Below are 12,717 nucleotides of genomic sequence, written 5' to 3'. Positions count from 1 at the left end.
GCCGTTCCGCTCGACCCTGCGACCTCGGACCCCAGCGACCGCTACCCTGCGAACCTCGACTTGAGCCCTCTCTCCGACCTCAGAGTCTCAGACGAAGCGACGTCGGCTCGTTCCTCGACCTCAGACGAAGTCGACCTCGAACTCGGCTCGACCCGCGACCTCGACCCCGCAACCGCGACCGCGACCGCCACACTGCGACCCTCAAGCCGTCGACCTCGAGCCCTCTCTAACTGTTCAGACGTTGCGACATCACCGAGACCTCAGACGAAGTCGACCTCGACCCCGGCTCAATCGTAGATAGGTGATAACGTTGTGTTGGTACGTTGATTCTATTCGTGAGGTAATTGCTAGAGAGTGGATAGTTGAGGCGACACACAATTACGATGAGTGGTTGACCATACTTGAAATTGACCCATCACCTGCATTGCAGCCAGACCACCCGCAATTGCGTATATGTCAATGCCAGATTATATTGAATCTTGCTGAAATGTAGAAATCTCTCCTGTCTGGACTCTTTAGTTGTTTTGGTAATTGATTAATGATTACTTGAAATGTAGAAATCACTCCTGCCTGGACCCTTTAATTGTTCTGGTAATTGATTAATGATTACTTGAAATGCAGAAATCTCTCGTGCCTGGACCCTTTACTTGAAATGACCATAAAATTATAATAAAAAAAATGTGATTCGATACACCTCATATGTTTATAGTTATGAAATTATTGCAATTGATTAGCTAAGAAACTTTGCAATTTAATTTGCGTGTTCTTTTTCCATTTGCATTAATCGGTTTCTCATTGTCTATTATATTAGCGAGGAGCCATCAACTATAAGGGTCTAATACCGTGGTTAATTAAAGGAGCCATCAATTCAGATGCCATCACTGCAAGAGCACTCTTAAAGTAACATAAGCAGTTCTCTTCCAAGTTCTGGTAACATCTTTCGAGCTTCTTATAGTGCCCAAGTTATTGTGGGGAAGGCTATAAATCTGTTCAGAAACACTATGGAGAATTGGTTGAGGCTGAAGTTTCTGTGTTTCTGGTACTTTGTAATTATAGTTTGTCATGTCTGTGTTTTAGTTCTTTCCATTTGACATCAAGGACCCATTCAATGATCATGATTCATGACGGTAACTCATTGATTAGTACCCTAAAATTGATATGTCGGGTCAATGGTTCGATATTCGTCGATAGCTATATCTTGGAATGATTGTCTTGTTATGGCCTTCTCTTGTGAGGATCGATAAGTTTGAGACGAGTTTGAGTTCTCCGGTTCCTATGCCGTTCAGTGTCTGACTTCATGTATGTTCTGCAGTTGATATGATGCAACTTTGGAAGCAGCTGATGTAACTAAGTCCTTGCAGAAGCTGAAGCTGCTTACGGCGAATAAACTTTCACTGGATGATCTCCAGATATAACATCCACCGATCAGGAAAGGGGGCAGTCTTTTAAATCAATTTCTTTTGACATTGTGGCGTAATTTCCTTCATCTCGATTCATGTTGGCTCGTATATAGGGTTCTGGCACCAGCTTGTGGAGGGAGCTGACCAGCATATTAAGATTCAGCTTTGTATTTAGCACTTCTTGTGTAACGTCATTCGCCGTAAGCAGCTGAACAATGCTGCCTACTTTGGAAGCATCAATGATATGATGCTATTATAAGTTATTGTAATCTATTTTAAGACTAGACTTACATATCATGATCTTTATACTTCCTAGATTATGATCCATTTCTATGAATGAAATGAGCATGGTTAACTTTTTAGAAATTTCTGTTCGGAATAAACAAGTCGTAATCGTGTTAATGTGTCGAATAAACGGGTCATGTTAATGTGTCCGTGTAATCGAATTGATCAGATAAACGGGTCGTGTTAACGTATCCGTGTAACCGGACTAATCGAATAAACGGGTCGTGTTAACGTGTCGGGTAACCTGTTATAATCGTGTCGTGTACGAACACGTGTACCTATTATGACACGTTTCAATAAACGGATTTAAACGTGTCGTGTCCAAGTTGACACGGATATAAACATGTCGTGCTCGTGTTTCCAAAACCTGACCCGTTTAATAATCGTGTCATGTACGGGTTATGACTTTGATGACACGAACCCGTTTAGACACGACACGACACGAATTGCCAGGCCTAGCCGGCAGTGAGGGCTTTGCTGGTGACCAAATCGAGGGGGGCAAGGGCTAGGGGGGTTGGGATGGGCCCCCATCACTGGCCACCACCCCTCCTCTTGTCCCCTTCGATTTTGTTTTTATTTTTTTCTTATTTTCTACAAAAACCATCATGAGTTACATGACATTGGTAGTATATGTCAACAATTTCTGTTTAAAATTAACGAAAATGTTGGCATCATCCTAAAATTGTTATAAATCGATAGTTTGTGCATTTTTAGGTTAAAAAAAAGTCCGTGCTAGAATTGAGAAACTATGAAAATGATCATGCTTTTTTAGGTAATTAATCACAGTATTAACACATGAAAAATACGGTTATGGAAAATTTCACTTTTAATCATCTTATTAAGTAATTTTTAAATGAACTCACCATACTTTAAATTAAAAATTAGACATATTTGCATAACTAAACCAGTTACCATATGGATTCTTCAATCTAATTTTTATAAAATAAATAAAACAACAAATTAATAAATAAATAAATTCATATAATAAACTTCTGTGAAATTAACATTCTTTAATAAATGTTTAAGTACGATAATATTTATAGGTATATAATATTTTAGAAAATTAAAGATATTTACAAGAGATTATAATGAAAATTACTGTTGATATTCGAAGAATTTTTTCATATGTAAATTTGCTAATGAAATTATTAATGTTACAAATTCTATCATGAAGATAAAAACGAAATTATATAAATTATACTATATAATTTTTTTCATTATTACATTATCGAGGTAAATTTTGCAGAAATATGTACTTATACCTCTATAATATTAATAAGAGAAAAAGACTACATGCAACATCTGCTTATGATACTTTAGAGCATCAACTTTTACAACAAAAACTTATATTTATTTGGCAGAATTAAATTTCAAGATTTTCGTTATGAATCATTTCGTGGATATTTATTCGGTGAATAAAAAGTCATTTTTAGTGTCAATCATTTTGTAGATAATAAAATTAGAATTGCTTAACTTTATAAAGAAAATAAAATTAATTATTTTCTATAACAAAAAATTATATTTATTTGGCAAATGAAAATTTCAAAAAAAATTTAATTAACAATAAAATTAACATTGATTAACTTTCTATGAAATATAAAATCAATTATTTATAATATAATATTTAATGCATATTGAATCTACCAAACTTAATGTCGAGATATTTTCGCTCTGAACCATCCACTTAGTCTATGGGCTTGCAAAAGTGAGATTGAAAGGACAATAATAGAGATGCATCAAACAATGATCACGACCATACCATATATCAAGTTAAATTGTGAAGTCGCTTGAAGTACAAAATTTTGTAGACATTTACCTATTGAATTAAACATGCCCATATCATTTTCATAAACATTATGACTAATGTTGCTCCTATAGTACACGACATCAAGTTGAAAATTATGATTTCATATATACTTTGACCTTGCCACGATACCGTAATATTTTCTTTACTATGTTATCCATATCAAACTTGCTAAAAGTAATAGTTATATTTATGTCATTTAGATCTATAGTTTGAAAGGCTGATGGAGGGGGTACGATCGAATCTAAAGTCAAAAATTAGATGGCAAGCGAGAGGGCATAGAAGCAATAGTAGAGTTGTCAAGCAAGCGCTTGTGTCCTAGGAAGAAAGAACAATCAATAATTATGGTCTGAACTGATCTCGAATGAAATTTCCAGGTCTCCCTACCGAACATGCTGTTAGACATTTGTTCATGTATACATAACTTACTGTAGAAGCTAGACGCATCAGTTAATACCGATATTAAATCCAGAGAGTGAGTGACACACTCAATATTAGCTTCATTCTTGTATTTCAATGTTTGATAAATTAAAACATTTTAAAAAATTCTCTGCAATAAAAAGAAAGTAATAAATTTCACATATGTAAGCGGAGACGACTTTAGCTACCAGAAATACCGTTATGAGAGCACTTTGCGGTCTAAATTTGTTTGTCAATCTTTGACTTCTAGAATCACTGCATTAAAAAAGATCGTATCCGAATTTGACCACATGCATGTGATGTGTCATCATTTACAAATCAAGAAGAAGACCATAACGAGTTGATAATACGGCAAGACATTCTAGATTTTACCACTTAAATTTTTCTGATCTGAATTTGCGATTGATCACGGTAGTAGTAGCTGTCGATTTTCTTTGTTTCTTTCTTTTTTATTTATCTATCGTTTTCTCTTTAAATAGAGAATCTTGTTGCAAACACCATCTCCTCATCCCAGTCGACAGGCTCAATATCTGTTGGCAAAGCTCCATTAGGGGGTCATGGCCGACGAAACTTGAGCTCGTCTGCCACCTTGTTTGGGAGTGGGGAGGTGGTGTCCGGTGATCGGCATGGACGCGTCCACCTCCTTGTCTTCCATCTTCTTTTTTTTTGTAATTATATTTTTTTTTGTTTAGGTAATTTAAAATTTTTGGAAATTATTTTTTTTCAAAAAATGCCATATCAGCCTCTACTTGACGGAAAGTATAACCTCCAAACCAGAGTTGAGAAAGGTCGGCGACAAGAACAACAAAAAGGTTATGAACGAAAAATGATAAAATTTCCGAAAATTGGGGACTTGTAGTATTTTTTTTTCCCTAGAAATTTCGGTTCATTTCAAAAAATTGAAAAATGAAACCGAAACAAAAACCAGAATTTTTTTAAAACAAAAAAGTAAATTAATTAAAAGTCATGAATTTTTGCTTTTTTCTCAAAAATATATTAGGAACTTCTATTTTTGGGGCCATGAAATCACAAATTTTAAGTTTAGTCTCAAGTCTACCATATTGTCAAATTGTCCATATTTTTTCACTTATTCGGACCTTATCCTATAAGGGACAGGTTCCAAGATTTTGAAATCGGACCTTAACCAATTGAATCCTAGAACCGGAACCTATCCGGAACTTATATTATATTATAGATTTCGGATACCATGTTGAAAACTATAAATTATTGAGTAAGAGATTGAGATTTTGGGGGATGGAGCAGCGAAAAGAGGAAGATGGAGACGATCTGGGTTACGTAGGACAGTGTGGTAGGAGCAAAGATCAAGGCCAGTGAGAAAAATAAAGAAAAACCAAAAACAGGTAATCCACCAGCAGGCAAGGCAGGAGCGGAGCTGTGAGCTGAGCTGAGGAAGAAAATTGCGTGTCCTGTCCGTGTGAAAGCAAAATACTAACCAATCCTCAATCAATCAGCCTCAGAATTCGGAAAGTGAACGCAATTTGCTTGGTCGAGTTGGTGACAAATTAGGATTTCTATCTTGCTTTTGTATAAAAGAAGGACGCCCTGGTGTGAAGTGATCTCGCTACGAGATGGGAGTGATTTTAGTGAATTCCCCTAGGGTTCTGGTTCCGTCCCGACCGATGAGGAGCTGATAAGCCACTACTTGAGACTGAAGATAAACGTTACGGTGCAGCTTGATAAATCTCTTGATCTCAAGGCTAGCGGTAGGGGTGTTCAGGAAGATGCAGACGGAACAGCGAGAGAGAAAAGATGGAGATTGCAGGGTTTAGGTAGACTTTCAATACTGTATTTTTTTTTTATAAATAGTTACTATTATTCAGATTTAGATATCGATTATGGATACCCTATATGCAGGAATCAGAACCGGAACTGGTTTTCATCGATTCCTTATTTTAATACCTGCACTCTACTCTATTTTCAATACGGGCTACTCAGATTCTACCTTAACAGATAAGTTTCGATCGGTTTCAGGTATACCCAGTATCCGTGCACACCCCTATAAATTAACTGATATGCATCACAATATCATCAATTAATAACTTTAATAATAATAAATAATAATAATAATAATAATCAGATTAAAAATCAATAAAAAAATTGAAAAAAAAACCAAAAGAAAAGGAAAAACCCAATAACCCGGGGGGTTGTAGGGGCTTCGCCGGCGTCAAGAAAATTAGTGGCCACTATCCTGCGCCTCTCTCTCTCTCTCTCTCTCTCTGACACTCACTACTCCCAGTCTGTCTCCCTCTCCATTCTACGCCTCTGATTCTCTCAATACTGTAACTCTCCTGAGCAGAGAGCATCGCGTCGTCTCCTTCTGAACCGTATCGTCGTGCCGCTGAGCCTCCCACCTAACCTCTCCCTCTCCGCTCCACTTCTGATTTCTCCTTGTGTCGTCGCGGCTGAGCCTCGCCTCGCCTCTCCCTCTCCCTCCCCGCTCCGCCAGTGTTCTCTCTTGTTCTCTAAGTTCCAGGATGAGAATTGGGACAGCGAGCAGCTCACTTGTACTCAATCGCTGTTTCTCCATCTTTGCTAGGGAACCCTCTCTATCCACTGCTGTGGTAAGGAGATCCCTCGCGATATCAACCACAAGGCCAACAGCCTTCACATCGGTTCGTGGGAAGTGCTGGTGCTCCACCACCACCACCACCACCAGGCCTGTCGTGGTAGCAGATGATAAGAACTATGGCGACAAACAAGTGATAAGTGTCACTCCCGCCCTTTATAACTACATCCTCTCCAATGTCAGGGAGCCTCAGATTTTACGGCAACTTCGGGAGGAGACGGCCTCCATGCGGGGTAGTCAGATGCAGGTCCCCTCTTGATTCCTGGTCTCGCTGCTATTATTCGACAAATTGAATAATTTGTTCAGTAAAGCTGAAACAATGATGTGATTGATATCAATCGGGCTAAGAACTTTTAATTGCTTGTACGCGTTCGCAATGTGTCCTGTATGTTACAATCTGCTTGTGTACTTTCACTTGCTATATAGTCCAACTAACTTGTGATTGTTGTTTCCGGGGTTGTGTGCAACATCTGCCACTGTGCTTTTATGCAGTTACAAGTTGCCGAGTTCCTCGGAAAATGCAAAAATCGCATTGCCACCAATGCTAGTTTTCTCTTAGGATGAAAAAACTTCAACTATTATGGCACTACAGGATACTTCCTGCTTTCCCTAATATATGTGATGAAACGTACATGCCTTGACAGGTTTCCCCTGATCAAGCACAACTACTCGCAATGCTGGTGCAGATTATGGGCGCGCAACGGTGTATTGAAGTAGGTGTTTATACTGTAAGTTCGTCTTGTCCTAGAAGTTAAAGTTTGAGATAATATCAACTTCGTAGTAGTCCCGTTCACTGATATTAGGAAGGCCAACATACGACTTGCTCCTTAGCTGATACTGTGCACTATGCAATAAACTCTTCCACATTCTTTCATGGTTAACTTCAATATGCACCCCAATTAAATACATTTTGTGTTGTCCAACAATGTTTCATTTGTGCTCAATGAATAATATGCAAACGTTGTTGACATTTTTTATTATAGGGATACTCCTCTTTGGCAATTGCACTTGCACTGTCAGAGTCTGGCTACTTAGTTGCATGCGAAAGAGATGCTAAGTCTCTTGATGTTGCGAAGAAGTATTATGAGCTAGCTGGAGTGGTACACAAGGTGATACACCCTTTATATATGCGGTAGCTCTTTTCTCTTCTCCCTCCCCCTATGAATGGATAGGAGATCGAGCTGCTTCAGTGCACCCTATGAATTGATAGGTTATGAATTGTTTTTATCAGTTAATGTATTTGTCTATTGACAGCCCTAGACCCATTCCTCGCATTTAGGTAGATGTTAGACATGGACTTGCTGCAGATACCTTGAAGTCTCTTATTCTGAATGGTGAAGCTTGCAGGTATATAACAATTGTAGTATCCTGAATAGGCTCCATAGTTTTATTGAGTCCTGAAAATATATATATATATATATATATATATATTTGGTAAACAGGTCCTGAATAGTTGCGTCATGCACACTTTGTTTTCTTGAACTCGAATACGTTAGCTATGCAATGGCTACAAATATACTCTCTTTTTCCTTTTCTGTATGTGATTTATTTACGTACTGGAATTACAGTAACTGATTCATTTGGCGCTTTGCTTGTGTTTACTGTTTTACGCAGTTATGATTTCGCATTTGTTGATGCCGAGAAGAAAATGAATCAAGAATACTTTGAAATGCTCATGCAGCTGGTGAGTTGAACATAGATTGGACTTTCTCCAAGTTAGAAGCAAATCAGGATTCCCTTTTGTAGGGAGGCTTATGCATAGTTATTAATAGACACGTTGGTACTATGTTTCTGTCATTTCAGGTGAGGACTGGCGGCGTCATTGTGATCGACAATGTTCTGTGGCATGGCAAAGTAGCTGATCCTATGGTGAATTGCCACCATCTACCAATCACCTGAATCCTCAATTATAATTTCTTTCTTGTAGTAATTTTTCTCGTATAAAGAAAGTATATTAATCCTTATTATTCATTACAAGCAGGTAAATGACACCAAAACTGTCAGCATTAGGAATTTCAACCAAAGATTGATGGAGGATGATCGTGTAAGCATTAGTATGGTAAGCTCATTCACTCTGTTTTTAAAGCTGGAATGATTTGGTCCTTAAAAGTGGAGAATTCATCTGACTCTTAGATTCGTAGGTGCCGATTGGTGATGGGATGACAATTTGTCGGAAAAGATGACATGCATTAACAACAATGGGTAAATCCTTTTTCCACGAATAGATATGAAATTAAAGTTTTTTCTTTGTTTCAGTCGTCAGTCAGCTTCATTGCATTACTTCCTGTTGGTGTGGTTTGATTTATTGTTTTTTTAGTATAGATTGGGAAGTAGTTGCCTATATCAGTCCGCTAAGCACTTCTACATACTGTGGATAATTCCAGTGCAGCCCTCTGGCATAATTTTTCGACAAGGTATCCTTGATATCCTCATGTTTGTTTCAATTCATGGAGGACATTGTCACTCTCTTACTTTTGTTTCCCCTGGAATGTGAATGGGAATGCTTGACAGCAGATATTACGAGCATGGAGCTTCAGGTGCACTATCAGAGTCTAATGGTAGAGGGCATGCTTGTGGATTTACTTAATTAGGTGTCATACGGAATTCGAGTGTTCAGATTTGATAGAGGAATGGGAATCACTTGCAGTATCTGTTGCTCCGACGAGGTGACAGTTGGACCAGGTAAGTTAACTAAGCTTTGTTGTATTTGGACTGAATCGAGGGGTGCAGATGACAGGTTGTGACTTTGTGTTATTGTCAAGTAGGTCTCCGAAATTTTGTTTTTCTAATTTTGGGATATCTTATTCATCATCTATAGCTACCATCTTATTTTGGTCATTGACGTGTTGTTGTCAAGTAGGCCATCATTGCATTACTTACTCTCTCTTTTATTCAATTACTAACAGTTTGACATATCTCTAAATTGGAGCATTATGCAACAAAACAAGCTTATTTTAGGAAGAGATATTCTTGATCTCATTAAAATGCACTTAACTCATTTTCGAAGTCAGATGTTTCTGTAATTTGCTAGCCTGGAGCGGCAGGATTTTGATAGGCGGCAGGGTCCTTGGGTTTACAAGGTAGAGGTGAACGTAGATTCAGAATCGAAGAACAATATGTAATTTTCGTTGAACATCACGATATTAGAAAAGGCGACTGCCCCCTCAGTCCTCCGGTTCTTGCCATAAATTATCATCCTACGGTCTTTGTTCTCATCCTTCTCGCGAACTATCGGAAATGTAACTGGGTGACAATGGAGATGGGCATCAATTGTGGTCGCCATTATGGTTCCCATATTATTTGTTAAGAGATATTATTTAAATGTTAACCAGCAAGATTGTCAGAGTCGTGATTCTACTTAGAATCGGTTGGGATTCTTAGAATCGTGAATCATAAAATCGAATCATGAATTGTAAGATTTTATCTGTAATTAAAAAAAACATATACATATATATATGTATCATATATTTCTAAGCAAAAAAGATAAATCATTATTCATCAATAGAACAATATCATTTAATTATTTTATATATGAACACATGATTTTATGGGATAGATCCGGATATTAATAGGTTCTGATGTAAATTGTTGATGGTACGCATCCCAGTACGAATTAGACTTTTCCATCTTCAAGAATCATAAGATTCAATTACATTTACAAGTATGGATTGTCTTCCTTCGATGACCCCATTGTCTGGCGGAATCAAGAAGAAATAAGCAAAAGCAAGGATTTATGTCATTTCTTTCAGGAGCGGATTATGAGAACCTGATGTTCATTGAATTAGTAATCAGCTCACTACCAAATACTGGTCATTGCGATCTCATGAAGCAAAGAATAGTATAATCGTGAGCAGTAGAAGAAGAAGAAGCAGACCAGTCGAACTCTGAAGTCTGAAGAGAAGACTGCTCGGCTCGTCGAGTTCAATCGGAGAATGAGAAGACAAAGGTAGGGCTTTTTCAGTCGGTGAACGAGACTGAGAAGACGAAGATATGAATTTTTTTAAAGAGAGAGAGAGAGAGAGAGAGAGAGAGAGAGTCGGGTCAGGCTGCCTGATGACCTGACTAAGCTGAGCTTGGGCCGAAACTTGGGCTGACAGTAGAATCGGTTCAATCGCATCGATTCTGCGATTCCGCGATCCACCTCGCGATTCAAGATTGATCTCAGCATTTCGATCCATCCCCCTGAATCAGATTTGCTTGATATAAATGGAATCGTACGATTGTACGATTCGAATCACGATTCTAATAGCCATGTTAACCGGCCGATTGGAGCTACTGAACTGATTAAACCGAAATTACATGTAGCACGGTGCCATTTTGACATGTCATCACGCTGTAATGCTAATGCAAAACGAGATATGATGAAAGCGTGTGTGGACTGAACTGCATTTCAAATATGTTAAGGATCCGCATATGATTTAATGGAACTTGTTCATATGATTTGAGATGGCCGTTGATTTCAAGGGGTTGGGGTGTCGCCTGTCGCCACCAACCCCGTCTGTGGTTGTTGGCGCCCTCTTAGGATGTTGGAGACCTTGGATGGGAGGATGGTGGCCGCTGGCGACGGCCCAAAGAGCCCCTTCTCCCTTTCCCATGACGGGTCATGCGAAACCCATTCTTGAAATAATTAAAAAGAATTTAACTAAAGCTACTCGTTCATCATTGAACTGATATATAGTAATGAAAAAAGAAAACTTCGGAACGAAAAATATGAGATTGAGAATTGTTCTCCCTTGCATCCTATCAACTTCAAGGAGAGCTAAACAAAGAGAAAAGAAAAATGCAAGCACATAATAAAAACAATGAAACTAATAATTTCATTCTTCACTACGACGGTGATCGATGTAAAAAGATTGGAGATAAAAAAAAGTAATAACCACATAAGCATATGAATAAAGAGGGATGGTTTTGGTATTTTGTACCTAAAGGGTTTAGGGTAAGAGCCCTTGCTTGCCGTGTAGGTGAAAATTGGAGGACGAGAACCCCAATTTATACCCACAGCTTGAAATGGATGAGCTTGAAAATTGACTGAGGTGTGTACCTACCACGATTCTCCATACCATTTATTCATTGTCATGATTTTTCTTTTTTGTTTTCATCTAAGATGATGTCAATTCCAAGCATTGCAGTCTTATGAGCAAAATAATATTAATTTTCTCGTGAAAATAGCTTATGCAGTATATTATACGCGAGCTATCATTGAAATATTTCATTCATAAAATAAAGCGAGTCGGTATTTGATCTTTTTGTTGAATTTAGACTCTACTTCCAAACACCAAATCGACACATTTTAAGCAGAAGACTAATGCGAAAAGTATATACTACAATAAATATGGCATGCATAACGGAAAAATCATTTGGCAGATATTCAATCTCATATGAGCAAAAATACACATGGAAAGGATTGAAGTTAAGTACAGAATGGCATTGTGCAGTACATGCATTGCAAATATTGGTTCTATTATTTATTATTTTTAATATTTTGTTAGCCCAATGTCTAATTCAGGGAAAAAAAATTGTATCCCATGTTTGAATTTCAAAATTTTTATTTTGTGTATATTTTTAATTTGGGATCTTACAATTTGTAAGATTTAAAGATACACAATGTAACGAGTATTATGGTGTGGAATTCAATAATCATTAAGTTATTTATGATTTGGTGTCGTTCAAATAGGTAACCAGTCCATAACAAGCATGTAAAGAAAATATAAATTTTAATGGTAAATAAGTTATATATAGTCAAATATGAAGGCGGCTGCATCTTTACATATGTGATAAGTAAGCCATTCCCTTACTAATTTCATATGATCATGATTGGGATTTACAATCCATCAGCAAAGGACGTCAAAGTGCCTTTTTACCTTTTTTTGGACTTTAATTTATGCTCTTCTTTTAGGTGATATACAATTTATGTTCTTTATTACTATTTCTATCTTTTGATTATAGTCCATATCTACCATATATACAGCGACCACTATGTATTAAGAAATAATTATGCTTTTTTATTTTTTTTTCTCTTATGAAGCTTGTAGATTTTTCTTATTAATAAATAATAAATACATTTTATGGGTGTTTCTCTTATGGAAAAATAATATTGTAAAACACGATTTTTTTTTTCACATTTCAACCCAAGTTGAAGTAACTTCACCATGCAATACGAAAAAAATTCACCCCATAATATTCCTTTTATTTTTTTCACCGGACAACACGATTTTTTAAAT

At 37.2% G+C, this 12,717-nt stretch overlaps 1 protein-coding gene across 5 annotated transcripts; it reads left to right on the top strand.

Annotated features, from left to right (window-relative positions):
* The first annotated feature begins 6,082 nt into the window (after positions 1 to 6,082).
* On the top strand, positions 6,083 to 9,667 carry LOC116206176 (O-methyltransferase MdmC-like). 5 transcript variants are annotated; one of them, XM_031538975.1, is made up of 10 exons: positions 6,083 to 6,743; positions 7,141 to 7,209; positions 7,480 to 7,605; positions 7,776 to 7,843; positions 8,111 to 8,180; positions 8,300 to 8,365; positions 8,478 to 8,555; positions 8,638 to 8,698; positions 8,819 to 8,910; positions 9,011 to 9,667. In XM_031538975.1, exons 1-8 carry the CDS (start codon positions 6,405 to 6,407, stop codon positions 8,677 to 8,679), a joined length of 858 nt encoding a protein of 285 aa, XP_031394835.1. In that variant the 5' UTR covers positions 6,083 to 6,404; the 3' UTR covers positions 8,680 to 8,698; positions 8,819 to 8,910; positions 9,011 to 9,667. The 5 variants fall into 5 exon arrangements, with proteins under 5 accessions (XP_031394835.1, XP_031394833.1, XP_031394834.1 ...); XM_031538973.1 differs by having other exon boundaries at positions 7,141 to 7,224; positions 8,814 to 8,910; XM_031538974.1 differs by having other exon boundaries at positions 7,141 to 7,224; positions 8,814 to 8,910; positions 9,008 to 9,667.
* The last annotated feature ends 3,050 nt before the right edge of the window (positions 9,668 to 12,717 follow it).

This window comes from Punica granatum, chromosome 4 (genome assembly GCF_007655135.1).
Source record: "Punica granatum isolate Tunisia-2019 chromosome 4, ASM765513v2, whole genome shotgun sequence".
Taxonomy (NCBI): domain Eukaryota; kingdom Viridiplantae; phylum Streptophyta; class Magnoliopsida; order Myrtales; family Lythraceae; genus Punica; species Punica granatum.
The sequence above is the reverse complement of the archived record's forward strand: the minus strand, read 5'-3'. Positions and strand labels throughout refer to the sequence as shown.

Bases quoted from the DNA above. Each gene is read 5' to 3' on its own strand.
- LOC116206176 (XM_031538973.1), top strand. From the start codon at position 6,405: ATGAGAATTGGGACAGCGAGCAGCTCACTTGTACTCAATCGCTGTTTC. The intron at 7,225-7,479 runs GTAAGTTCGTCT...TTTTTATTATAG, and splicing joins TTGAAGTAGGTGTTTATACT to GGATACTCCTCTTTGGCAAT. The intron at 7,606-7,775 runs GTGATACACCCT...CCTCGCATTTAG, and splicing joins TAGCTGGAGTGGTACACAAG to GTAGATGTTAGACATGGACT.